The following is a 27,236-nucleotide window of genomic DNA, read 5'->3' on the forward strand; positions in this document are numbered from 1 at the left end:
GCAAATAACATTCGAAGATTGTCGATAACACGTTGCTGTGTGCGCGCCGCTCCGTTCCGTGGCTAACTTTGGACTTACTAACACACACACACAGACACACTTCCGGAAGGTCCTAGTCTTCCTTCCTTCCACCTTAGTTGTAGCGTTGCAAAATCGTTCTAATTCGAGTGTGTTTCGAGCTGCCCTGCTGGCCCGGCTGGTTTTGGTAACGATTGTCCGCGTTCAGGCGACGCATCCCTTCACCGGTACACCGCCGACGAGAACAGTTGGTCCATCCGGTCGGTCTTCTTAGGGCACTTGCCGGCGATCCGATCGAACGTACCGTGCTTGCAGAGCGGTGCGGAGCAGCTTCTCTTCAGAATGCACCTGCGGGCGAGAGAGCAAAGTAACGCGATTTAGACCCAGGACCACCCAGGCGCTCCCAGTCCCAACCCTACCTTCGGTCATCCATCGAGAAGCTTTCGAGGCCCTCCTTGAACCGAATGCAGTCCCGATTGTCCGCCAGACAGTCACAGTAACACTCGGATTCGCTGTCGACGATGGCCTTGAAGTGTTTCGGACACCGACACACGACGGTGGGCGACTTTGGTGGGCTCTCACCACTGCTGGCCGGTGGACTGCTGCTGCTGGCCGCCTGACCACTGCTACTGCTAGTGCCGCCGCCGCCCCGTTGGACACAGTGACACTCGGTGTGGTTGACGAACGTCAGCGCTCGCGCTTGGTAGTGTGATCGGCCACGGACGGGTGCCACCTGTGGGGAAAGGAGCGAACTTCAATCTTCCTGTCTGCCTGCACGGCCCCGGAAGCTACTCACGTAGAAATACAGATCGACCGTGGCCGTGTGCTTGGGGACGCACGTCTCGGACGGCATGCAGCAGCCCGTTTCGTCGTCGCACCGGTGCAGGATGGTGCGGTGGGGCCGAAAATCCAGCGACCGGTTGGTCGAGGCCGGCACCAGCTTCGGGCGCGGGACCTTGCACAAACCTTCCACCTTGATGCGCTCAAAGTGCAGCTGTGCCTGGTGGCCAATGTAGTCCTTGGTTCGCCCGCTGTACTGACTGTAGATCCGATCGACGGCATCTTTGGTACCGAAATTGACCTGCTTTAGCTCGGTCATCGACGAGTACGGCTTTGGGACGCTCTAAACGAGTGAGAGAGAGAGGGAGAAGAAGAACGTTAATCTAATATGGCAGACGATTGCGTGTTCCGTTCCGGCGAAGGTTGTAACAAATCATTGACAAATTTTCCTAATCCCCGAAGGGCCATTTACGCCTCGTCGGACCAATGTTGCGACTACGTCCATTAATCACAGCCTACTACGCTGGGGCGCGCTGGGGTTGTCTGTACGACACATCCGATCGATGTTTTGGGACAGCTCGTGGCCGAATTCAGCTATTATGTTACCACGAGCGGGGCCGATAGCGACTCCGAGAGCGATGCGAATCATAAATACGGTATTCATCATCCATCTTTCGGGTCAACCGGCAACATCATCATCCGTTCCCTGGTCCCTTTCCATCGATCACCCAGGGGTTGAGCGGGGTTTTGGGTTTCACTTGGCAACACACTTTTGTCAACTCGTAGACCCGTGTTCGATGCGTTCCGTCTGTTGGTTAATCCCACACGGATTATCACCCAACAGCCTGGCGACCGGCTAAACCCGGAAACCCGCAAACCCCGGAACGCCAAGGCCCGGTCTGTCGCTTACGTGAAACGGGAACGAGAATCCCTGAGTCCGTTGTCAACATTGCAACAAATTGTAATATTTTACGTCCTTTTGTACGACAATACGTCCACTTTTATTTATTTCATTTATCTTCTATTTCACTTCTCTGGAAGTCCGGCTGCTTCGGACTGTCTGGCGTGGCTGGCTACTATTTCCTGAAGTCCGGCTGACTTCAGGACTGACTGACGTGGTTGGCTTCTAACGTCAGACTGCTCCTCGACGGTACGATTTCTGATCTTTTTATAGACGTAGCAGTGATCGAGCAGTCGATGCTCGATGCCGTTGGTGATCGAGCAGTCGGTGCTCGATGCCTATGGTGATCGAGCAGTTGGCTGCTCGATCCCTATCGTTCTCGGTGTCCACCACAAAATCTTCGACCACCGCACGCGGCAATTGTTTTAAATGGTTTTATGCACTCGGCACAAGTGGATGGCCGGCATTAAATGGCCATTTGGTAGGGTGCTGGGCAGACACTCCCCACAGACCGAGTGTTGCAAAGAATTAATTTTATGTGTGTGGCCCCATAATGATGGAATGCAGCCCTCTGCATTAACCTAATCAGACTGATGGGGCGCGACCGATTATGGGGGGCCACTTTTTCGCGACAGGGATGCAGACGAGTTGACACAATGCAGAATATTGGGGGGGTGAGAAAGCAGCGCCCCAGTTGGTCCATCCCGTTCCGTTCGTCTTGCTTAAGCTTGTCACGCGTCTGGCTGACTGGCAACATCGAGCGATGTGCGACCCGTAAGAGTCCTTTATCCCGGGGCTCGAATTCTTTCTCTCCCATCCCGTTTGATGCAACTGATGGCAGCGATGGCCCTTCGACCGCCCATAGGACGTAGTGAAACACATTACACAGCTTTATGGGGCCGAGCACGAGCTGCATTAATATTCCACGCGCGCCACGCAAACCGCAAACACCCGTTCCCAATTTATGACTCATCTTCTGGAGGAGCTTAAAGTGTGTGCAGACACCACCGGGCCGGGCGAGACTCTTCTTTCGTTCCAGACGCAACTTGATCCCGGAGCGGGGTTCAACAGAAACTAGGAAAAAAGTGTGTAAATACGGTAACGAAGCGTAACGTCCGCTGGTTTACGTGTCGAAGCCCGTGTCAGGCTCGCTATCGGGCTTATCGGGCCCAGAAAAGAAGTCAAGCGCTTCGAGAGGACTTTAAAGGGTCCCACGGCCCACTGTAGGGCGGCTGCTGTAGATCTCTTATCTCTGCGGCCAGCCGCCAGTCCGGGCTGCGTCTGCACGCAACAGAACGCGTCGACATGGAAATGTCAATGGACTCGTCGGCTTCCTGGTCCGCAAACAACCTTTCTCGCACCTCTCGGCGGTGAGCCCGCGATATTTGCCGTGACGGCTTCGCTTGTCGTCTGTCCGCCGGTTGGGGCTTGACTCTTCTTTCTTCCTTTGTGTCTCGCAGCACTCCTTTCGCACTCGGTACTCGGAAGGATGAGATTCGTTACGGTCGCAACCCTCGGCGGGGGTAACATAATTTTGCCCAGTTGCGGTTTGAGCGTGCAATATTCTCGACCCGACCCCAGGGCTGCCAAGTGAGTTGTGTGCTTCTAAAATAGTTACACCGAAACAGGTAACATAAAATTCGCTAACCTCTCACTAGCACAAGGTTGGCAGGAGTCAGGTCATTATCCACTTTTTATGCCCGTTCATCCGACGAAGCGCGAATAAAGCTTTGCCCGGTGCGCAGAAATAAAAGCACGCCACGTGACTTCGTTAACCCGGTTTAATGGTGATCCCGTATTCGACGGGCCGGAAAGTCGGGCCACGAAAACCAACTTTTCGCGAAAACGACACAATCGACGTCGCGGATTTCAAATATTACTTTCCATCCATACGCTGCTGCGCCCGGGTAGATGGTTGCCAGGGCAACCAGAGCAGGAAGCCTGGCAAAAGTTTTTGCCTCGCCCAAATTGAAGGTGTTTCTCGCTCTTCATTTTCGGTTACACTTTTCCCACATCCCAGCAGCCATCGCCGGGCGACGATGTCGGGAGCTAATACAGGCTCCATCGTAGCAACACACGCCGCCGTCGCCGTGCTGGAGTCACTCTCGAAAAATGGGAAAATTAAACGAGCTTCAAAATATTCACACCATAAACGCGCCTGGCTCGCGGTGTGTTCACGTAGGGCAAAGTTTTCCAATTGGGCCTCCGCGTGGAGTGTTGTGACCAAAAGCCCCCGAAGGCGGCCTCCCGGCGTAAGAAAACTTCTCAATCAACCTGACGAGCCTGACGTGCGGTCCCATCCCGCCGCTGGTCACCACTTCGGCGTCGGAGATTATTTGCTTTTCGTAATCTGAGAATGAGAAAACATAAACATCACTCTATGGACACCCCGCGCCCTCCGTTACCATGACGCGATCTATCTCAACATGGAATCGATTGAGGTTCGGTTGGGTAAAGCAAATAGAGATTCGTTCCGACGACCCGACCCGATAATGGCCGGTCGATGGTTGATGGTGGCTGGCCGAGTGAGGAACACGATGATGAAGATGATGGACAGGTGATTTAGTTATTACGTTTTATCGTTCCCATCCTCGACAGGATTAAAATGTTTATCGAAGTGACCCACAGAGCACAGCATGCTGCGACGATGCAGGGCAATCGATGGCCGATCGATCGGTAAATTAAATCACGGCAACTGTCCGCAGCCTGTGGACATGATTCCCTTGGCAGAAGATTAAGTCCCACCAGTGGCCGGCATAACTTATCAAGGCGAGCAACGTCTACAGCAACGTGTGTGTGCCGGGCCGCGGTGCCGATAATTAATTGATCGATTCCGGCCAAAGCGTGTTCCGGCAGAAGAGGGCCGTCAGCTGGGCTGCTGGGCCAGAAATAGAACGCGCGAAGTGAAAAATTCCGTTCGGATTGCTTCACTCGAAGGGCCGTCGTCGTCGGCGACACCCGAGAGGATGACACTAATTCGTCACCGTTAATATTTTTGAAACGAGCGCTCAAAGGCGGCCACGACATCACGATGACATCACGCGAGCAGCACGTCCACCTTTGGCGCTTGGCGAGGAGGAGGATCAGCATAAATTTGGCGTCATTCGGCGTTTCACCCGACCACGGAGCACGACGCGGGGTCGATAAATAAATAAATTAAGAAATCGATGCGGAGAGCATCGAGAGCATCGATTTCAGTCGTCTTGTGGGGGGTCATGTAGTTCATCATCGTGTGTGTCTCGTTGGCGGCCGGCGGCTGTCAGTCCGGACACACGGATGACATCAGTTTTTCATTTTAAAATGATATCTCCCTAATGGACTTTTGACCCACCCCAACAATAACAGAATGCCCGGGCCGGCATCATGTCTCGAAGCAGCTCGGAGCACCTCGGATTCCATCCTGCTCGTAAACCGACACTTGGAACACCTTCCATAAAGACGCCGGGCCATTAAAAACCCTTTTGGGCGGTTTAATGCACCGCTTAGACTGGGAACTGCCTCGTCGGAACTCGACGTACTTGACGCGGGTTATCAAAACTTAACGGAAAAGCTTAACGGTCGCCAATGAAACTGTGTCTGTGGGGCACGATTAATCTGCGGAAAGTGTACAATAAACCAGCAAATGCACTTTTGACTTTTTTAATGTTGAATTGAAATGTCCTAAAAATGAATCCTTGCCAAGACCGATCCTCTGACCGATCGTAACAGAAAACGGACTCTTTGGTATCTTCCGCCTTTTGTGTAATTGAAGGGGCTTCATGAGTAACGCCTATAATTACGATGCGATCCTCACAGTGCTCAAGAGGCTAACGCGATCTTGACGAAGCTCCTTCCTTTGTGTGCCATTCGCCGGCCGATTGTAAGCACGTGCAACACTTGCCTCCGGCACGAAGGACAACTTCTGGCCCCGGTTGATCCTGGCCTTTGTTGCCTTCGGTCTTTGCCCAACAAAAAAAAGAAGGAACAGTGGGAAGAGGCCCTGGTACAGGTACACGCGCGTTGTGTCTGTGGCCCGTGCCCCGCTGCGGCTTCCTCGGTTACGACCGCCCCGTCCACTCTGTTCTTCTCCGTTCCATTTTAATGCCTTCTTTAGAGCCACTGTAATTGGATGCCGACCGGTCCAAGTGTCCGTGTGTGTGTTATCCTTAATTTCCTTCAAATCATCCTGGCCGACCCCTGGCGACCAAGTGAATCAGTGGAAATGATTGAAGGCCGCCCAAAAGCAGCACACAAAAAAGATCATTCCTCTTCAACTCGCTCGCATCACCGATCGGGAGATCCGGTCCGGAGAGCGAGAAGATGGATTTTTGAATTATTCACGCTGTCTGATTACTTTTGGCCTCGGGAACCTGGGGCCGGGCGGGGTGGGGAAACGGAATCATTAGGCGCCTCACTAGGGCTAGCTGGCTTTGCAGCCATTTCAGGTCTTTCCTCGGGGAGGAACTTCGGGAACTGCACTGACTGCAGTACCACCACTAGCGTCCATGATCCGATTGTGACCGCAACCGGCAAGATATCCGTTTCTCATGCCCAAGCCCTGGAGCATTAACTCAATTCCGTTCCGTTCCGTTCCGGGTTTCCTGGAACCTGGATCTTGGCTTTGCCTCCCCGAAAACCGTGCTCCCCACCGTGGTTCCGGTGAGGGTGGCCCGGCTTTGGCGTTTTCTAATTGCATCGGTCGAACCTTCCATCGTTTAGCACACCCGGCCGAGCCGCGGGGGGCCGCACACTATCGGTGGGCGTGCATCGCATAAATTTCCGCTCAAACCGCAAGCCGAAGTTCAGCGTCAGCCAAAGTTTGTTCCCCGGGAAACCCCCGGAGAACTCTACGAATGGCCAGCCGCGAGAGATACATTAAAATAAAACTGTTTACTCAAAGACTTTCTTCTGCCACGCCGTGCCGTCTCTGGAGGAAAAAAATGTGGCCCCTCGCGTCAAGACGGGCCACTTGTCAAAACACGCGAGGTCTAACACGATGAAAAGGAAAACTTTCCCAAAACATTCTTCCAATCGCGTGGCGCAAGGAAAGGTCAGTTTGTGTTACGCAACAAAACACGATGAAGTTATTGAAGCGGCGCCTTCGCTCGGATTGAAACGATGAGCCCAATTTCGGTTCGAAGTGCCAGCAACCTGAACCGGGACCGCAGAGGGCAGACGGACACTCAGCGGTCCGATTAACCTCAGGCGACGAGCCAGTTCACGATTTTCCAGATTCTGACTGCTGCAGGCAGGACATAGGCGACTCCGAACCGATCGCGGCGCCCATTGACAGAAATCCATCATCGTCATCATGATGGTTCGGGGACGGGGCTGGAAAGGGCGCGTACCGTTATCAGCCGGGCGGGACGGAACCGACCCGAATGCGATGCACGCATCCCATTTACATTCCGTTAGCAAACGACCCCTTAGAAAGTCAAGATTCAAGGCGCGACCCTTCCAGCGTCGGGAGAACTCACGAAGCAGTCATCAGATTGCTCCCCTGGGGGGTGTAGCGTAGCGTGGTCTCGAAAGTGAGTCGTCTCAGAAGACTCGCAGTTCCGACACGTTCCGGGCCGACAAAGTGGCCACCGCATTTCGTATCCCATCGAAGTTCTTTGTTCGGGACAGTTTTGGTCGCCCGGGGTCGCACCTTTAGACAAACTTCCGGCGATCGGGACCTTTCGGATGTCCGTGGTGAAAGCAAATAAAGCGGAATCCTTTTCAGTCCTGTCCATCGCCTTGATGGATGATGGAGTGATGCTTACTCGCGTCAGGCGGCCAGGAAGTCTCAGAGTCAGATACCGGCGGAAACGTACTCAGCACCGGCTTATCCCCGCCGGGCCGGCCCGGCCCGGCCCGAGTCCTGTTGGAAGTGGAGCAGTAGAAAATTATGGTAATTCTGACCGGGGTTTGAAGTGGCCTCGGGGCCCGCACTCACGTCGGTCGGTCGGTCGGTCGGCGTTCGGTGAGTAATCGATCATTATTAATCGGACCATGCTTTATGGTGCCGCCGGCCGTGTATTGGCCGCCGCTTCCGCGGTCCGAGCTTCTGGCCCGGCTCACGATCGTAACGAGCCGTGTAATTTACTGCCGGCGGCCAGAACACCACGGCGGGGCAGAAACCGCCGTCTTCACAATAACTTAATCCCGACCAACCGAACCGCAAGCGGTGGCGATTGAAATGTAATGGATCGATAAATTCGCGGAGATCGATAAAATACGGGCCATCATCACCTACCGGTGGCCCCGCCGGGGGTTAATGTTGGCCATTTTTCCAATTTCGCTCCAAGAGGTTAGGAATTGTTTTGATTTTCACTTGCATTATGCTGACTGATCGTAGGAAGCCAAGAGCGGCTATCGAAACGTCAAGAGAGCGAACCGCATCGTAGCAGGCCATGGATTGGAAGAGTGAAATTGATACTTCCAAAAATCAACCGACATTGTTGCTCATGGAGAACCTCAGATCCGTGCAAATGATCTCTCGAAAATAGACGACCAGTGAGCGATTGCAAAAGATGTCACCGTTACCAGGAGCTAAGCACTCTTCGATCGATGACATCATTAAAAATTATCGTTGTGTCTTCGTCGAGAGTCGAAATCCTGTCGAGCGGGATGTGGTTTTACATAGCAAGATGGAATTTTCACAATGCGTGTCACCGGCACGCCGTCGTTCTGACAGCTGTCACCGAAGCGAGCGATCCAAGTGGGCCTCACAAAAAAAGCGGCGGTTGGCAGCAATCCATCTACGAGCGAACGGCACCACACCGGGGCCAAAAGGGGTCCAATAGAAAGGGAAAATGTTCAAAAAAAACCCCTCGCACGCTGCGAATGTGGTTACGACGGCGACCTTATTCCCCGCACCGACACTGGTGTGACGCATTCCCGGCCGGGAATGCGCGCCTAACCTCTCTCAGGAGGCATGGAGGAGCTCCCATAAAAACAGCGATGATGATGTTTGCCAAGAACCACCGCCGTGATGTACCGTGGTGTCTACTCTCTGCTCGCGGTCCATTTTTTTTGCTGTCATCCGCCGGATTCTCGGTACATCAAACCGGTCCGGGGTCCGGAATGTTTGCATGTTTACCGTTCCATCGATTCCCCCCGGTGCTCGCTCGGCTCGGCTTGGGTTGGCAGGTTTTTCATGCACAATGAATCACACGAGTCGGAGAGGAGGACACGCGCCGAAAGGAGCCCACCACAGCCGTTTCGTGCAACACAATGGCGGGGATGTCAAGTGCAAGGCTACTGGTCTCTCTGTTGGTCTGAATGCGGAAAGCCCGGGGCCCAGCCCTGGCAATCGTCATAAGCCGCCCCGAGATGAGGACATGTCCCGCGGCTGCGGTACCGCGGGTGTAGTACCTGCTTTTTATGTGCAATGCGCCACACACCGGGGCCTGACCCTGGCTGGACGAGTGACTTCTTGTGCGCCGGTAGATAATTACTGTCATAGCATGCTGTCGTCTTATCTGTCAACAGATTAGCTTTGCCGTCAGCAGCAGCACATCAGAGTTGGCTTTGGAGCTGGAGTGGAACTCCTGTGCTGGTGCTTCGCCTTGGAGCACACTATTTGTCAAGACGTCGCCATCCGTCCGTCCGGAGTTCGTTAGCGCGCGCGACAGGCGGAGTGATGAAGTTGAGGATAAGCGTGTCACTCTTGTTAACTTGTTTCATGTCTTTCAGCAACGAAACGGAACGGAACGTCGCGCTCTAGTGTATCATTAGTGCGGAAGCTGCGATTCCACGTCGCAGCAATCCGATTTGAAACCGATAAAACCAACGAAATACCGTGACCCCCACCGTGGCCGGTCGGAAATGGAACGACACCACATCCGAGTGCTCGGGAACCATCAGAATGTCCCGAACCGAAAATGCCCCGAAGCGTTTAGAATTCATCATTCCGCATCTAGGACACGGTCTCTCGGTTCATGAATAAAGTCTCTATTTGTGGCTGCCCCGAGGCAGGCAAGTGGACACTTTCCGTCGGTGAATCGGTCGGTTTGCTGCATTCACTACAAATGCGTTCCGATTCGTGAAATGAAAAGAAGCCGTTGGGTTGACACCCAGAAGCTGGCACCCGTTTTCCAATTTGTCCACCTTACAGGGTGGTGCCTTATTTAATTGCCTTCACTACGGAGACTGCGCGTACTCAATCTGACCGATCATGAGCATGTTGGCAGACGGCGCTCGCGCGATGATTGATGTATTGAAGGGTGATTTTTCACTCCCTCATTAAAGCAGTGACGACGACGCACTGGTGTGTGCTCGAGCAAAGTGGTTCCAGTTCCAGTGGCCGCTAGCCACTGACGGCTAAAGCCGGGTTGCGTAATCGGCGCACGAGAAAGCGCGCCTTATGATGAAGTGATCGGGATACTCTTCGGAGTTTCTCTCGGAGCCACGGAGCGCGGATGATTAATTACTTTCTGTTTCGATGAAATGTGGCCGGGTGGCCGTGGGAGACTGTGGCCAGTGGGTATTGCACATGCGTATCGCACGGTAGCATCTCGCTTCCCGTATGCGCCTGGGAGCTCTCGTCTGAGGATAAATAAACGTTTTATCTCCCGATGCTCATCGCCGGTTGAGGCGTTCCGTCGATCGCGTGGTGGCAGACAGGCTGGCAGCTTTGAGGGCTTTCGAGGGCGGCAAGGAACACCCACCTTCGATCCGACACCCGACGGACCTCACACGGAAAAAGCGCAGCGCGGGCGAGGCGTGAAAATCGTTTCTAATCATAGTGTTTATTATGAATTATCCAATTTGCATATTTATGCGCCGCCGGCACTCGGTCGCCCGTCGGTCGGTTGTGTCCGACACCTCGACACCGACCCTTTTTGGGCCACCTCTGTCGGTCCGCCATGCGGAAAAGTTTGTCGTAGTGTGTCAGCCGCGGGTCAGGGTTTGTCTGTCAAAACATGCAAACACTCCTCGGAGTTCTCGGATTGATGTGGCGCAGACCCCCTTTTTTGTGCCCATGCGCCGCAGGGAGGCAAAACAATAGGAAGCCCGGCAACAACACACCTTCGGGTGTCGGGTTGGCCGGTAGGCGTCGGCTCTGCACCGGTGCGGCGGCACACTCCTTTTAATGTTTCGAGAGCAACCAGCGGATGGAGAAACTGAGGCCTGATTTATGGCACCGAAGTGGGAGATGTTGTGCCAAGCACTCGACCTGGCCGTGGCGGGCGCACTTCATTAAAATTCCCGTTCCTGCACGGGGTCTATCTGACGGTCCATCTAAAAAGCTGTTGACAACGTATGCAAAATGCGATGCGGGTTTGGGACGGCCACTATCATTACTCGCAAACATTACCCGGGCCACGAAAGGGACCGCTGGGATCGCGCTTCCTGGAGACACCGGAACCCGGGGAATCCTTTCCCGATCGATACATCAACACCGGTCGTATAGAGACGACGCCATTTCTGCGATTTCATTCCAATAAATCATCCTTTCGACGCACGTGAAAGTGCGCCCTCTCTCTCAAGGAGAACGTTAACTGTCTAATGGAAGTAGCCGCAACCGAGGTCTACATTTTATCATCCCGCCGATTGAAGGGTTCGGCACCCACTTCATGCACCGAGAGTGGCCTGCAGATGCAAATAACGTGCTTTATTGAGTGAACGGCGATCGTAAAGAGGTTCGTTTTCTGGTTAATAAAAAACCGATTAACGAGCCGATCGGATCGTTGCTGCGGCCACATCGTTAATCATCTAATCGTAGGTTTGCGATCGAGCTGCAAACGAGACTTGCGCCGCCTTGGCACATCGAAACGACGATGCACTAATGTCCGGGCTAGCTAATTGCAGACACAGCCGTCAGATCCGCAGTCTCCGTGCGCCAAGAGTGCACCGGCAGCTAATAGATTTTATTATCGTCTGCCTCGTCGAATGCAAATTACTAGGTCTATACGTTGAGATGTGAACTGTTAAAAAGATGGCTGTACCTGCCGATTTAGACTTCCCAGTTTTGCTATTCATTCATCATTACCATGTTTTGACATCAGGTAAATGATTTCAGGTCGAAAACTAATTTATTTCGGTGTGCAACCCATCATTGAAAGGGTTAGACAATGCCAACTTTTGTGCTAGAAAATGACGTTTTGCGGGGATTATAATTTTTCTGCTCCTTTTGAAGAAAACTGCTTCGGAATCGCACCAAATGCTTGTCGGGACTTGTGTTTGGAAGATCACAGTGCTTTAAGTGGTTTAAAACATTTCAAAATGGCGATTTTGACTTTACAAAAAAAAGCCTTAAAGGACTCCAAAAAACGAACTTTCTGGTGGGACAGAAAGTTGTGGTGTTTCACAAGCTCCTAAAATCTGATGCAAACGTTAATTCCGATCGCTACTGAAAACAAATGATCAATTTGAACCATGCATTGATCGAAAAACAACCAAAAAGCCAATTTGTTATCAACAATGGAGGCGCCTAGTAGGCCGTGGAATCAAGCACCAGGCGTCCCAAAAAACAAAACTGTTTCAGGATACTATCAAATCACTTGGATGGGAGCTGCTATCCCTCCCCGCGTTATTCACCAGACTTGGTTCTTTCCGAATATCATTCATTTTCATCGATGGGACACGTATTGGCTGGGCAGCCCTTTGTTTTTTTACGAGGAAGTCTAAATGGGATGACCAATTAGTTTACTTAAAAAGACGAAGAATTCTTTCGTCTGTGAATCCATGATTTAGCAGAGAGATGGGAGAAATGTATAGCTAGCGATGGCACATACTTTGAATAACAAAGAAAATCGCATAAAAATTTTATAAACATTTTTTGTGTGTTAAAAACAGTTCACTTCTCAACGTATAGACCTAGTATAACATCTGCGGCCCAACAAGCCACCCAGAGAGGCGCACTGCACCTGCACTTCCGTCTATCCGATCCGATCCTATGACGCAATCCGAGTTTCGGTTTCACTTCACGAACCTTGCGGCTGAGTCATCGCCTAGGGAAGACAACTTCATTCCCGATTCTTAATGCCTTCGCTTACCAGACAAACCAGTAACCGGGTTTATGGGCACCCTTATAGGATGCCCGGCCCCTTGCCCAACCCATTTTACAGCCCAGCAGGTTGACTCACTTAAAAGGGCTCGATCGCCCCCTCGAAGATCCTTTGGGGCGATAAGTTGCAGCCGTATGATCGATTCGGTCGAACAAGGAATTTGGCCTCGCTGGCCACGGAATAACGCGAACAAATCGCGGTCAGGAACGAACAAATCACGATCACGCGCCCCAACCAGGTGATCACGCTCCGTCCAGGAAGATTTGTATCGCCTCTATCGGTTGGACAAACCACGGAGCTCCCCGAAAAAACGCTGTTGAACACAACATGGATTTGGATCTAAGGTTTTTGGGAGCTCAACGGTCGGCAGCGAACATAATCCCTAAATGTTGCACCACACGAATGTTGGGTCTGGCGCAGTGCCGACCCGACTACCGGTGGGCCGTTGGCTGGCCGACGGACAATTTATTCCAAACACATGTTTTACCGTCGGTTGCCTCCCTCTCTCTCTTTCTCTGTGTCTCTCCCTTGTGGCACAGAAAAGTGTTAAATCCGTGAAATATGAATGACGCGAAACCTTCGGGCGACGGCCAGCGAGTTTATGTCACACTGTTCGCGCCGATAGTTCTTGCCGGCCACGGCGTCGCGGCGTGAAAACCATTTTTGCATTCGTGATTAGGAACCGACCCGTTTCGTGGTGTGGCCCCCGGAATACGTGGGCCTCGGCATCGTCCCGAATGCATGTACGGTGCCTTGACCGGGTGTGCTAGGGACTGGGACTCCCAGGCGTGTCACTCGTAGCCACGGATAATTTATGGCCACCAGGAACAGCCTCTGACAGTGATGACCTCCGCGGCCGCGTCGAACGGCTCTCGAATCGAACGGCGGAAAAAAACGCCAGCAAGCCAGCGTTCTGCCTGACATTCGTGCCGTTTGCGAACGGTGACAATAGACAAGTCAATCGATCGTTCGGGCGCACAATAAATATTTCACGAACCAATTGGACTAAAACACACACGCATCCTGCTCCCCGGTGTTAGCCATTTCCGGAGCGCGATTGGCGTGACAAATCGGGTTACAAAAGAATGCAATCTAAAGCGTGAAAAATGGGTTTGGCATAATTTTATGTTAAACAAGCTCTTTCTCTCTCTCACTTTTTGCCAATATAAATTTAGCAAATGTCACCGACAATTAATAAAGAAATATGACGGCCATAACTCGATGCACAGGTAACGGTTTCGGGATGTGCTTTTTATCGCGTGGTTATGGTAATTTATCCGAAAAAAAACCAATTCAAACGCGGGACAGAAATTTGACTCTTTGCTAAATTGATTTTACGCCAGTCTCGCTTTCAGGCAACTATTTTGCATATAAAAGATGCGGTGCTGCTGCGCGTGCTTTATTTGAAAAATTGGTTCCTGTCATCGGCTTATGTTACAATGTTTGCGCCCCCCGCGGCCGTAATCCGTTCGGCCGTAGCCCACGCTCGGCTTAAAAGATGCGCCTTTCTGCAAAGGTGGATTAAAGAGCATTTGCATCAATCATTCAATCAACTGCCTGCCGACGCTTGCGTGACGCTCACCGGTCGGTTCGGTGCCGTTGATAATCACTGCTGCCATCTTGGAAGGGGCCACTAATGCCGCGCGTATCCACCCTTGACCGGCGACGAGGCATCAATCTGCCGGACCGCGTGTAGCATAAAGTTTAAAGGCGAATAATCGGGGGCCCGTAAATAACGGAACCCATAACAACGATCATCACCCGACACGAGACCCAAAAACCCGAGTTAAAATCGCGCACGCGCCATGTGTCAGTGATCGTTGGACCAATTAGTTACGAAGGTGGAAACTCCCCGGGACGCGAGTAAACAACTTTCGACGGAAAGCGCTACGATCGAGAATTATGTTCCGCCCTTGAAGAACCCTTTGTGCGCCATTAATCCTTGTTGTTTGCTACCAAAAGAGAGCGCGTTTCGGACCGAAGTGAACACAGATCGTGGCAGATCGTGGCAACCATATGCAAACACCTCAGCCGCAGCCGCCTTGATTAGATCTTGATTTCCCAGCCTCTTTATACACCGAACGTAGTAGCCGCTGGGAGCAATCACTTCGTTAGCAACGGAAATCAATCACCGGGGGGTCGCGGATTAGAAGTGCTTTGGCGGGTCGTGTCGAGTGAATGAACCAGATCGGATTCGAGAACCGGTGTTCGGATAAATGCTCGGCCGATTCGCGTGCCATTCAACCGTCCCTTCCTACACCTACGATGGATTGCATAACCCAAGAAGCCCCTTCCTTCACGTACCCTGGGCGTCAATAATGATTTCAATTAAAAATTCATTATTATTTGCACGCTTCGGTGTTTCATGTGACGATAACCGAGGATGCGACGACCGCGCGAGACAGTGTCTAGTAAGTCTCGGTCGCGACATTTCATCGACAGCAGCATCAGCAGCAGGAGCAGCAGGCCGTGACGGGCGCGTAGCAGCTCATTAATATTTACTGTATGGTTAATCTTTTATTGCGATCGCTTTGACGTTTCGGTCGTGGGACCGCGATTCTAGCACCTACGCTTACACTCGCGAGTTCTTGGAAAATATAACTTCGCGGTGACGGTTCACTAGCTTCGCGGTTCGCGGTTCGCATGCCCGGCACGACCTGGGCGTGGGCGCATCGGATCGTTATGTTCCGTTCCTGGCGCGGTGCAAAACAATGGGGAAATTTTTTGCGGGAATGGCACCAGCGCGGACCGTTTATGTAAAGAAGCCCCAGCAGCCGAACCGCCAATCGGTCGTCCGATCGGTCGCCTGCCTATTTTTTGTGATGCTACTTCTTGACATTAAACAAAAACAGGAACATAAACTGTTGTATCCCTCGCACCGTGGCTAGCTTCCTCGACGGTGCGTCTAGAGAATGTCTTTTGATGTGCCTCGAAGACGACCCCCAGAGGGGGCACACGGCGCAGGAATTATTGTCATCATAATTAATATCTTTCGCACGCGGAATCCTCGCGCTCTCCCTCTCTCCCTGTGTGTGTCTAATGCGTCCCAAATGGGTCCAAAAGAAGAAAAATGGCAACGTTGGCCGACAAGGGGCGCCTTCGGCCGCCATACAAACCGGTTAACCCGCCCCAGGACGGAAGAAGGACCGCTCGTGGAGACGCTCATGCATCATGCATTAAGAGAGCATCATCAGAGCGGATGGGGATGCTTGAAAAATTTCTGCATCATTAGCCACCACACGTTCGACCCGTTCGGCCCATTGGCCAGGATTAGGAGCAGCGAGAGAGAAAGAGCGACCCCGCCGAGCGTCTTAACGAGCTCCGAGGCCGGGGTGGAATAGTTCGACATCTGCTACCAATAACTTCTCCGTGCGAACTTCGAAGAAGAAGCCAGGAAGCGTGGCCAACTCTCCGGCGTCGTTGCCAATTCGCAAGCCCCTCAGCAACATTTTATGTGTACGTGGCAGGTAATTGATCATTAGGCGTTATTTATTTGGGAATGCCAATACCGCGCCGCTAGCAGATTAATGTGACGCTTGTTTTAACACGATCAATGGGCCAATTTTTTTGCCATCCGACAATCGACACTTCAGGTGGTCCACTACCCGTTTGGAGAGATTAATACCGGCTCATGACTCCACGACTGTCTTAGTTCTTTCTTTGTATAGATTTGCTCAATGCTCGATGTACGTTTGCAGTTAGCCAAGTGCCTAGACCATCCCGGCCCCGGGTGTGCGCCCTTTTATGCAAACGAGCGTGCCCACACGCCCTGCCGGCAGGTCCTTGCCGTGGCGGGAGATCGGTTTTGACAAATGAACTTTGAGCGCTCGCACCTCACCCGGACCGCAATCTGTATCTGCATGGGGGCCGCAAACCCACTAAGCCAGTGCCGCGCCGTGCGCTCGTTGGCGTGATGGTGATGAACCATAAATTACTAATCGACCACATGCCAGGGTGCAGCCGGAGGGAGGTCGGGATCATAACTTACTGCCCGGCTTAGCTACTCTGAGCGCGTGAGTAATGGATCGTGGCCTCGTGGCCCGGTGGCATCTTGGCGACGGTGGCGCCGGTTGAAGAAGCATCTAGGTGTCAGAGCTCTGATCCCATGCCCCTCCCCCGGGGGGACTGGAATCGGATGACCGGCGCGGATGATGAAAAGTCACCCGAGCCGAGTCAAGAGATTAGCGTTGGGATGTGGAATCAATTATTTAGATTTATTTTACTACGGCGCGCGGCGCGCTCTGGTGCCGCTCACCTATCGACGAGGTCAGCCAGGTTCTCTTTGATCCCGACGTCCTCCCCGGGTGGGGAAATTGGACTTTCCAACCTCAACAACACCTAAACCTCTCACAAGTAATTGGTTTTCACGCGCCCTCAGCGGCGACCTAGTAGACCATGCTCAGCTGTCAGGAGGTGTTTCCTTGCATTCCATCCAAGTTACCTTTGCGAGACGGTGCGCAGCATTATTCCCATTAGATGAGTTGCTATTGTAAGTGCGGTTTGGCGGTGCTCGAATTTGTCGCGTCGCTCGTAGCACGGTCTTTCTATCGCTCCACAAGGATCCGAGGACCCGGATCAGCCGCCGAATTACCGCCGATCGGAACCATGCCGTCGGAAGCGTCGGAAACCAAATCGAACGTGGAGAAAAAAGCGGGCGAATCATCCGGAAGCGGGCGCAACAGAGGAGCGTACAGACCGGGGAAGAAGACCCGCAATCCGTATCTAAATTATTTGCGTGATTATCGTCGGAAAAATGGTCACCTGTCGGCGGTCCAGATCGTTCGCGAAGGGGCGGCCAAGTGGCGCACGATGACTGAACAGGAGCGTCTGCCGTACATTCGGGATGCGTTCTACACCCCGCTCCGGCCACGGCGGTGCTCCATGTGCCGCGCGGCTTACCGTCGTCCCAGTCGTCATCGTTCCACCAGCGGCCATGGCCGGTCGCAGCCCAAAGGCCGAAAATGATCCCGAGGACACGATACTAACTTTTGATAGAGAACCGTATTGCAAATATATATTTTGACCCGTTTCTGGGGACCCATCCTGTTTGTATATTTGAGTCACGACCACCCCAAGAAGCGGAGAAATGGTTCCGGAAAAACGGTTTATACAGTCGGGGAAATGAACTCAACCCTCATCACCGGGCCAGGACCCCTTCGAAGGACCGTGGCGTGCAGACCGACACCTTGAACACCGTTCCACCGCCTGGGCGACTATCCGGGGCACCGTTTTACAATATTAACCGGCAACCTGGTGGCAACATCGTCGCCCAGCATCCCCTTCCCAGGAGTGCATTGTTGGTCCACGGTGGCGACGACACAGTGGTCCGCTTTGTTGTGCCCGGCACAAGAGCTGGTTGGCTGTGGCTTTTATCACGGAACCATTCCCAAATATCTCCGGGCACGGGCACCCGGGCCCGGGCCACATCGAAGGGCTTTGCGCAGATGATAAAAACGAAGACGGTACACAATTTACTTTTTAATAAATATTTCATGAATGGTTTCCGTTGTTTGTGTGTTCTCCGGTCGCGGTCCGGCCACACGGTATCCGGCGGCGGCCCGGTCCGTTTGTAAGATTACGTCAAAATTTCTTATCCTAGGGCACCATCCGCGGTGTTTGTCGGGGTCCGGTCCGATTCACGGCCAGCACGTACAGCACCGAATGGGCCCACGGATACAAAAGGGGGGAGGGCCGTCGAATCCAACCCGAAACTCTGGCCGGTGCAGTTGGTTTCGGCAGCATCGGCCAGCATCGCCCGGCTCGGCTCAATGGGGGCCTCATCTTTATTTCATGCAACGATTCCTTTACATCCTCGAGGCAAAGAATGGGAACCGAGCCGCGTCGACTGTTGACCGGCCTGGCCTGGCCAGTCGGCGAGTGTCTTGCCAATGGACGGAATGGCACTGGAAGGCGCGTACTCGCGTCGTAAAATACCTGTAACTGCGCACTCGGAAGTCGGTCAATGGCTGCTGGCCAAAAAGCCAGGCGTGGGTTGGAAAATGATGAGAAATCCAATCCGGGTTTCCGCCCTCTCGGATTCGTTCCCTGGGCGCGTCCAGGTGTTGTCGATAAATTTTACATGTGCCCGACCGGCTCGGGTTCGGTTATCCATAATTTACAATCAAATTAGACTTGGCCCGCTCCGAAGACGTCACCGGTGCGCGGGGTTACTCGTTCGCAACATAACGAAAGCGGGCTGGCCGCGTTGGAATTTCCAGGTCCCCGTTTCAGGTCCTCCCAGACAGTTTGGTCCAAAAATAAAAACACCCCGAGGGTGGCAAGATGGTCGAAGAAGTGAACTGTGCAAAATTCTCCTCCAACCGGAACGCCGCCTTTGACCTTCTCGTCGGGCCGAGAGTGTGGCACGTTAGTTGATTGAATTTCCTTTTAATTAAGTTTCGGGAACTCCGGGGCCCTCTGACCCCAAACTGGCGATCCTGGTTTCTGGATCATGACAGCGAGTGCGCGTGTGTGTGTGTGTTTCGGGGGATAATTTTAGTATTCGAGAGGCGGTCAAAGCAGGCCATTGCTTGATGGACGCGCTTAGGACCTTCAATTCATATAGCTCCCCGGCTACTCGATGGATCTCGATGGTTTCGATTCGCAAACTTTTTGTTGGCCACCAGCTGCTCCGGGGTTGGCCACCCGCGGGTTTTACGGTGGTTACGCCACTAAGAAAGTGAGCGCTGGCAACCTGTTTCCCCAGTCACAGGGTGGCCAACCTCGCCAAAACTCGTAAAACGCGTTGTCGGCACTCGTAAAGCACTCGTTGCGCCGAGGCACCTTATCATTTTACGAGCCAAAACTGAGCCGAGGTGTGTGTGTGTGTGGCGGACACCGATTTATGAAGGAGATTAGTCGCATGCCAAAGGTGACTTACCACTTGCCGGGCCGGGTCCACCGGGTTGCCGTGCGGTCGGGGCGCGTAATGATGGTTGGCCCTCGGAGCACCACCGAGACTGTTGTAAAGGTTGTTCCCACTACGGCGCGGGTTCTTCTGCATGGTGTAGGCCTTCTGGTAGAACGCACTGTAGCCACTATCGCCGTCGCCGGGCTCCCCGGCACCACTCGAATCCTCCTCGGCGAACCCCTGGGCTTGTTGGGGCTGCGTTGTGGAGGGCATTTTCGTGGTGGTGCTGGTAGTGGCCGGCGCCGCCTCTCCGAATGTCCCGTCGTTCTGCACGCCTCCGTCATCCTGCTCGTCCTCGTACGAGTAGTCGTACTCCGCGGTATCGGAAGTTTTCGCTTTCGCTTTCGTCACTAACCCGGTTCCGGTACCCTGCCTCGGCCGGGGTTTGTCCCGGGAGTGGCCCTGCGCAAGGGCTTTGGTTTGTGGCGGCGGCGGCGACGGCGGTGGCTGGTGGTCTTTGTACAGAGGCGAGTGGCTCTTGTAGTTGTTGAGCAGCTCCTCGAAGTAGTTTTTGCTGTGCGGGTTGGCCGAACGGAGCGTGTACTGCGTCTTCCCGGACGTCTTCCCGGACGGCTTTGTCCCGGATGGTCGCGCTGGTTCGTCCGCGAGCCACAACGAATTGTCAGCGGGCGGCGGCGAGGACATCGCCGAGTGGAACGTGGACGCCGAGCGCTTCCTGTTGTTAGCGACCACTGGACTTACGGATCCTCTGCGCGCGAAAAAAACCGGGAACCGGGAAGAAAACGGAACGAAAAAGAAATGTTCAACAAGCTGTAAAATGATTAATCGGTCATCGACAACAATGGTCATCCCGGCTCGCAGGCGGCGGCTCCTGGACCAGGAAATGGTGAGGATGAAAAATTATTTATAATAAGCTATAATTACACTTCACCCGGCGCAAGTCCTCTTTTTGTCCGCCCGCCCGTCTTCGCCGGCGCATCGAGCCACGCTTCATTTTCTGGCCGAAAAAAAAGTGTGTCTGAGCCATCCGCGTCCCCCGCGCACGGCACGGCCCGTTGAATTGTTTACATTAATGGAATTTTCCTACCTCCTGCCTCCCTCCGGGGGCGTGCGTGACGGGGGAATTCCGAAATGGTTTACATTGTCTGGCGCTTTGGAATGCAAACAGCAATCGACAGTTCCGTAGTTAATGGGGTACGACCAGTTTTCTTTCCCTCGCAGGTTTATCATTCTCCCCTTTCGCTTTGTGGCCCCGAGCTGACGGCAACCCACGGCAGCATCTTCAAGAGGCTCGCAGAACGATTTATGTCCCATAGAAATTTGAACTACCAAAACGGAACGTTGGAAAAATTAAATGGTAAAGTAATTTGGAACTTATTTCGTCACCGTCCCGGAGAACGGGTCAGAATGGTCCGATTCGAAGCACTTGGGCCGCTGGTGAGTGCAAACAAATTGTGGCCCATCAAACACACTTCAAAGGCATATGGAAATAGTTTCGGTGTCCGGCGGCGCGGTGCGGTAATTGCATTTAAGCCCCGGCTGGCGCCCGGAAAATCCCGTCCCGGGGGCGCGACCAGGGGAGTTAAGCAAATACACAAATCGACGGTCCACGCGGTGGTGAGTGAAAAGCCATGTTCGCCCGAGAGCGATCTGTAATTGAAATGGCCCCGGTATTCCTGGCTGGAAATTCCTCTTTACTCTCGGTCATTTCCCACGTATGGACACACAGGTGGCAGCCACCGGTCGTTTGAGCACCGAGCATTATTTTCACCGTTTCCGCCATTTTCCCGCAAGGATTCGCATTTAAAGCACGCCACAACAGCACCCGCCACTGACCCACTTTTCCGTAGGGAGGTGCCTGGTTCTGACCATTTTTTGCCATCGCCGACTGGCCGACGCACCGAAACTGGCCCAAATTAGCACTTCCGCTGGCTGCTTTGATCTCTGCAGCGAAGCGTTTCGAAGCCATAATCCAGCCAACCACGACCACGATGTGTTTGACCAGCATACATTCTTTAACATTAATGATTGGCCTTTACTAGAGCAATTACCGTGGCAAATACAGATTGGAAAATCCGGGAAATCGGCATATTGGATACGTCAAACATTCAACGGCGTACGTCCAAATCGCACAACTCATGGCCTGCTGAAATGATGAGTGAAACGTCAAAAAGATGTTCGCGCGATGTTGAACATTTTAATGGCGATGAGCGACATTCAATATCGCACCCGTAATTATTCCGAAAACATGAGCCGGTAGAGATAAAATCTGGAACTCTGGACCGGTCCGATCCGTCCGGATGCGAATTGACTGCAGTCGTCGTCGCCCGGTTCAAGCCGTGTGAACGCAGGTTTTGAATGTCATTTTGAATAACGACTTCCCACTGGCCGCGTTCGGCGCCTTTTTAATGCGCCCTCGCCGGTTAATTTGTTTAATGGCATAGCGCGACGCAAAATATGCGTCAAGGGACATAAAATGTGTCGCTCTCTCTCCGAGCTCTCCGTTGATCTAATTCCAGCGCATCAAACCCGCTGCTGGCTTGATGCTAACCTCGATGTCGTTCGGTAAATCACGGTGTTTCGGTACAACATGCTCATAATCCTCCCACGACGGTGCTGCGACACTCCCGTTCGTGCGAGGACTCCCGCTGTGCCGGGTGAAGCGAAGAGAATTGGCGAATAGCGTTTATTGGTTTGTCGACGCAACAACACGTCGCACTTAGACACAACTCGGCGCATAAAATCCTCCGCGGCACCGCGGCCCATCAAGGATTGTGTGGGGAAATTGTGAGAATTTATCTTCAAATATCAAATTACAATCGCGCAAAGCGCGCGGCAGTGCCCAAAGGATCACAAAGCAGCAGATAGAGCCGAGTATGAATAAAAACGGTCCGCACTACAATCCAGCTGCTGCTGCTCCAGCGCATATCGCGACCGAGGGTCCCCGTATCGGATTTGCTCCCGTTTTGGTAGCGTTTTTTTTTAACTGCAACCGACGACGGGTGAAATAAAAACGCCGTGAAGTCGAAACTAGACGTGCCCGCCATAATAGACAATAATCCGCCACTGGCGGGCGAGCAGATGGTTCCTTCGTTCCCGAGTTTCCACCATTAATATATCGCGCTGTCCTAGAAAAAGAAAATTGGACGGGACCCCTTTGGAGAGCAGCAGCCATCCATTGTGTAATAAATGGAAATTTTATCTCACGTCGTCCGACGGAGACGCAGCAAAACGGAACCATTTCCCTAATTCAAACTAGGATTAGAGAACCAGGAGCCGGAGCAAGGCATCGAAAGGCTCCACCGCGGTGGACATCAATCAAAATTAATTGTGCAATGACCTACATCCGAATTCGGCGCGATTCGGCGAACTTCGGTGCTTGCGTCCCTTTTTTGTTTTGGCAAATCCAATCATTGCAAAAAAGAAAACGGCCCAATACTCGGTCCGTTTGTTGGCCACCGTTTTTCCGACATCCCGAGGCGTGGTCGGAAGGATCGGACCAATTCGTGTGGCGGAATCAGGTCAAGACGAGGTGATGGACGTGCCCTACGGTGGTGTACGCGGTGTGTTTCTCAGCGCGGCCGATCGATTTCTTGGCCAATAATATGTTGTGTGTTCCGTCGACGTGACATGACATGAGAGGCCTCCCCGGGGGTGGTTTGCCAAACCAAACACGGGGCCAATTTCACGCACCAGCCCAGGCTTTCATTTGCATCGAAGGCGGCCTCGCATTAATTATCCTTTGGGCCCGCGGTACTCGTCAATCTCGCGCATCTTAATGGCACCATTTCGCATCCCCGATAAATTGTCCAGATTTCAGATTCCACGCATAAAATCGAGGTCCTTCGAGAAGAGGCGACCCCACCGGGGAGATTGCGCAAGAAAGTAAGATCCGCCGCAGTTCCACCACACGATCGTAATCTCGCCGCGATCGCGATCGCAAAGGAGGTAGCAAAACCCGGGCACGGGTATGCACGATTTGTTGAACACTTTCCGTGCCTTATCTCGAATACATTATCTTGTCGTTCCGTGCTACACACGGGCGCGGGCGCGCGGATGTCGGTCGGCCCAGTGTTTGTCCTGTGCTGAATTCCCGGGACCGGCCCCACGATGTTGGGCGTTTCGGCTGCTAATATGGAGAGCTCTGATTAATCTTAATCATGCGCGTCCCTTATCTGGGCCGCGGTTTAATGTTTTAAATGAAGCGATGAACTAATTTTAAGCACATTACTCACACACTTCACCCCCCCAACGGGTGAGGGCAGATGTTCTCCGGGCTCCGTTCCGGGCTGAGGACAATGTACCGAACGCGTTCCGGTTTTCGGTGGGTCACACTTTTTGGAGCCCCACTTCTAGGCGCTAGGTGCCCCAAAAGCGCAACGTAAGCAGGCGTCATTAATATTAATTACCATCCGACATGCACAGCGCATTGCGCTACGGATGGCCACGATGCGCTTTTCGGGTCTGTGACTACTTCTAATACGCAGTGTGTCTAAAGAGTGCACTCCACATGTAACCTCCGCGTAAGGTGACCAATTGTTGGTCTCTTCGCGGACGTCTAGATACGGAACGGCTTACAGATAAGAGTGTAATTAATCCAATTGGGCCGTGTTTGCCCTTTTCTTGTCGCATCTTGTGATAATTGCTTCACTGATGCTTCTGGATTCTCCCTGGCTAATGGAAACATTTTTTATCATTTCCTCACACGATGATGCTCTGACGGTGCCACTGGAAATTCCCCAAATGGCGCACAGAACGGGCGGAAGTAATGCGAGCGAAGGCTTCTCAGGCCTATCCCGGAGCACCGAACAAAAAGATGACACATTTCGCGTTCAAGTGGCGTATTAATTCAAATTAATTGCCCTCGTGGTGCGCTCACCGAGCACCATTACGAATTATCGCTGCCGATGAACCTCGGATCAAGTGGCGCACTAAATCACATGCACGATGGGAACGGCCGCCCAGCCGATCGGTCTCCTTAAGCCTGTCTTTTTGCTTCAATTCACCACCCCCAGCAGCCAGAGCAGAGTTTCATCTTCACAACCAAAGAAATTAATTGATCGTCAAGAAAGACCCCGAGGCGACAGAGCCAAACCGGTGGACAGATGCCACAAAGTGTCATCCGCAAAAACCGAAAGGAAGATGTCCCATAAATTGTCTTACTGCTCCGCCAGATTAACACATGTCATGTTGGGGGATGCAATGGTTAAATTTAGAACCGAACCCGCGACAGAACCTTCCGCCAGGTTGTCGCTAGTGACCGCGGCAAGGCAAAAGGGAAAAGCGACCAAGAAGCACTCTTCAAAGCGGCCACTTACTGACTGGGTCAACACCGCGCACGCGGCTTTAATACCGCCATTTAACCCATTTGGCCGCCCACCGGATTTTAATGTAGCGCTCCGTGTGCCTCATTTGCGCCCAGCCCTAAATCGCAGACTAAATGAATTGAGATGAAGTATTTAGTTATGCCTTTGCCCTTTTAGGTTGTGTGGCCCACCCACCGGCGGCGGCCAAAAAGGGTCCAAAGGTTTCGTGAGATGTTTTTTTGGAAGGTTTCGGGCGGCCGTAATCCCCCAACGGCGCCCACGTTGCAAGGGTTTAAGGTGTCCAGTTTTTGCTTGATTTTTAGACCGCCAACATGACAGGATTGTAATGCCCGTTGTGCTGCCCGTTACTTGCGCGATCGAGCGTTCCGAGGCGGGAATCGGAACAAAATAAAGAAAAAGGACTCGAAGGTGAGTTGCAAAATTTCGGTTATGCCATAAAACTCACGCGAAGCGCGCCCGCTCGCCGATTACCGCGAAACGCAATCGCAAGATGAAGGCTCATAAATAAATAAATCAGCCGAAAGATCGCCCAAGCAGAGATGCAAGGATTAAGCCCTCGGGCCCGGTCGGGATAGGCCGATTTCACAATCGAATTAATGATACGATCGACGCTAACGAAATTGTTTCCCATTGTTCGATCGGTCGTTCGGAAAGGTCGGTTCCCAACGAACGATCCCGGAGCCGGATTAGGAACGACGGTGTAACGATGCACCTTGCATCGGAAACGGCACAAGGATTGAGACATTTGCGATAAACAAATTCAACGTTTCAGAAGGCAGCGCCGGGTGGCCGCCAGCGTATGGGGCAATTGCGGTGGAAGGGATGCAAAAAAAAGGCCCAGTCAATACGGAAATAACAAAAAGGCACAAATTAACATACCGGACCTAGGCCGGTGGTTCCGTGAGTGAGTTATCTTCGAGCAACGTCGAATTCTAAATCTCACTTTCTGAGTTCTTTACCCCAGCCGAAGGCGAACGGGGGTATTTGACTTTCGTGCCGGTGCATCTCCGATCCGATGCCGTCATCTCTTTCCTGGGGCATAAAATTTTATGCAAATATATTGCCGAGGTACGGCCAAACAATACGGCGCGCATACTGCATTTATTTGTTTCTCTTCGTTTGCAATTGTTCTGCTGCTACATTTTAGAACGAGACAACTTTGGTTTGGTCGTGCCATTTTCCGTAAAGAAGTACGACAAAACATCACAGTAACCATCCAGTATCCTAGGGCAACGCTGGCAGCAAGCCGGTTTTTGCCTTCGCTAATTACCTTGCAAATATGATTTAGCAGCGTTTTCCCTTTCACTTGCCACTCCCGGGTTCGCGGTGCGCGCCCTGGTGCGGTGCAGTGCACTCTCGAGTTGCCACTTTCGTGCTCTTTCGAGTTCATCGTGATTTTACAATTACACCCGAGAAACACAAACACACGGACCATTTCTTCCCTGAAGTGACTGCGCGCACACCGGGAAGACGCCGCGCGGGAGTTAATAGTGTGGAAAGGACAGTTCGACATGCTCGAGAAGACTTTTTTAACAGTCCGAAGCCGCGGGTGTCATCGAAGCCCCGTCGAAAGCATCCGTCATTCACCGGCTTCGAGAGGCCACACTGCGCTCAAGGTCCTACACACGTCGGGAATTCGCTGTCGCAGCGCAGCGCTGTCTTCGCTCATTGATTTGCTACGGTCACAGCCACAGACGCGAAATGCGCTACGAGTGTGTACACAAGTGTGTTTGTGAGCGATGCAGAAACTTAAGATAAAGATTGCACAAGAGTCCCCGACCGGTGTCCGTAGGAGATGATGCACCGGACCCGGGTCGAGCGCCGGCCGAACCCAGTTTTTCGCACTGCCAACGATGACGGTGTCTTTGCTCAGCTGCCCTCAACTCGGTTGACCACCCGGCCGCGGGAATCAGAGCCTCCTGTGTCTTGTCTGAAAGAAATTTGCCACGGACGGTCCCACGGAGTTCGCATCATTTTTGTTGCCGTTGACCGTCGGCCGGGTGGGTCAATATTTAACAAAAATTATGCATGCAAAATTGATAATTGCCGGCCATCGTCGGCCGGCGCGGAACGCATCGTCCCGGCGCGCCCGGCCATCATTACGGCTACTTAGTAGGAACTGCACTTCCCCCGCCGGCGGGGAACGAGATGCCAAAAGATGTCCACAAATAAGTCATCAGCAAGTAGAAATCACTTCATTTGTATGCGAAAATTGCCGTCCGTCACTTCGTGGGGTCCTTGGTGCGACGAAGGAAGGTGACTTATGCGACACCCCGGTGGCGGTGCGTGGCGCGCATTTGCGCTCCATTAAGAGATATTCGCTCGAAACAATCCCCATTCAACTGTCAGGCTCAGCTCGCTCC

General features: G+C 52.8%; 1 protein-coding gene across 1 annotated transcript in view; it reads right to left on the reverse strand.

Moving 5' to 3' along the window:
* Positions 1-239: 239 nt before the first annotated feature.
* The window catches only part of LOC128271235 (uncharacterized), a 28,159-nt gene continuing 1,162 nt past the window's right edge, over positions 240-27,236 (reverse strand). The window contains exons 2-5 of the mRNA XM_053008679.1: positions 19,556-20,294; positions 811-1,141; positions 438-717; positions 240-366 (exon numbers count right to left, since the gene is read on the reverse strand). Of these exons, the coding sequence (XP_052864639.1) occupies positions 240-366; positions 438-717; positions 811-1,141; positions 19,556-20,294 (1,477 nt within the window). The remainder of the gene's footprint in view (positions 367-437; positions 718-810; positions 1,142-19,555; positions 20,295-27,236) is intronic.

This window comes from Anopheles cruzii, chromosome 3 (assembly GCF_943734635.1).
Source record: "Anopheles cruzii chromosome 3, idAnoCruzAS_RS32_06, whole genome shotgun sequence".
NCBI lineage: Eukaryota > Metazoa > Arthropoda > Insecta > Diptera > Culicidae > Anopheles > Anopheles cruzii.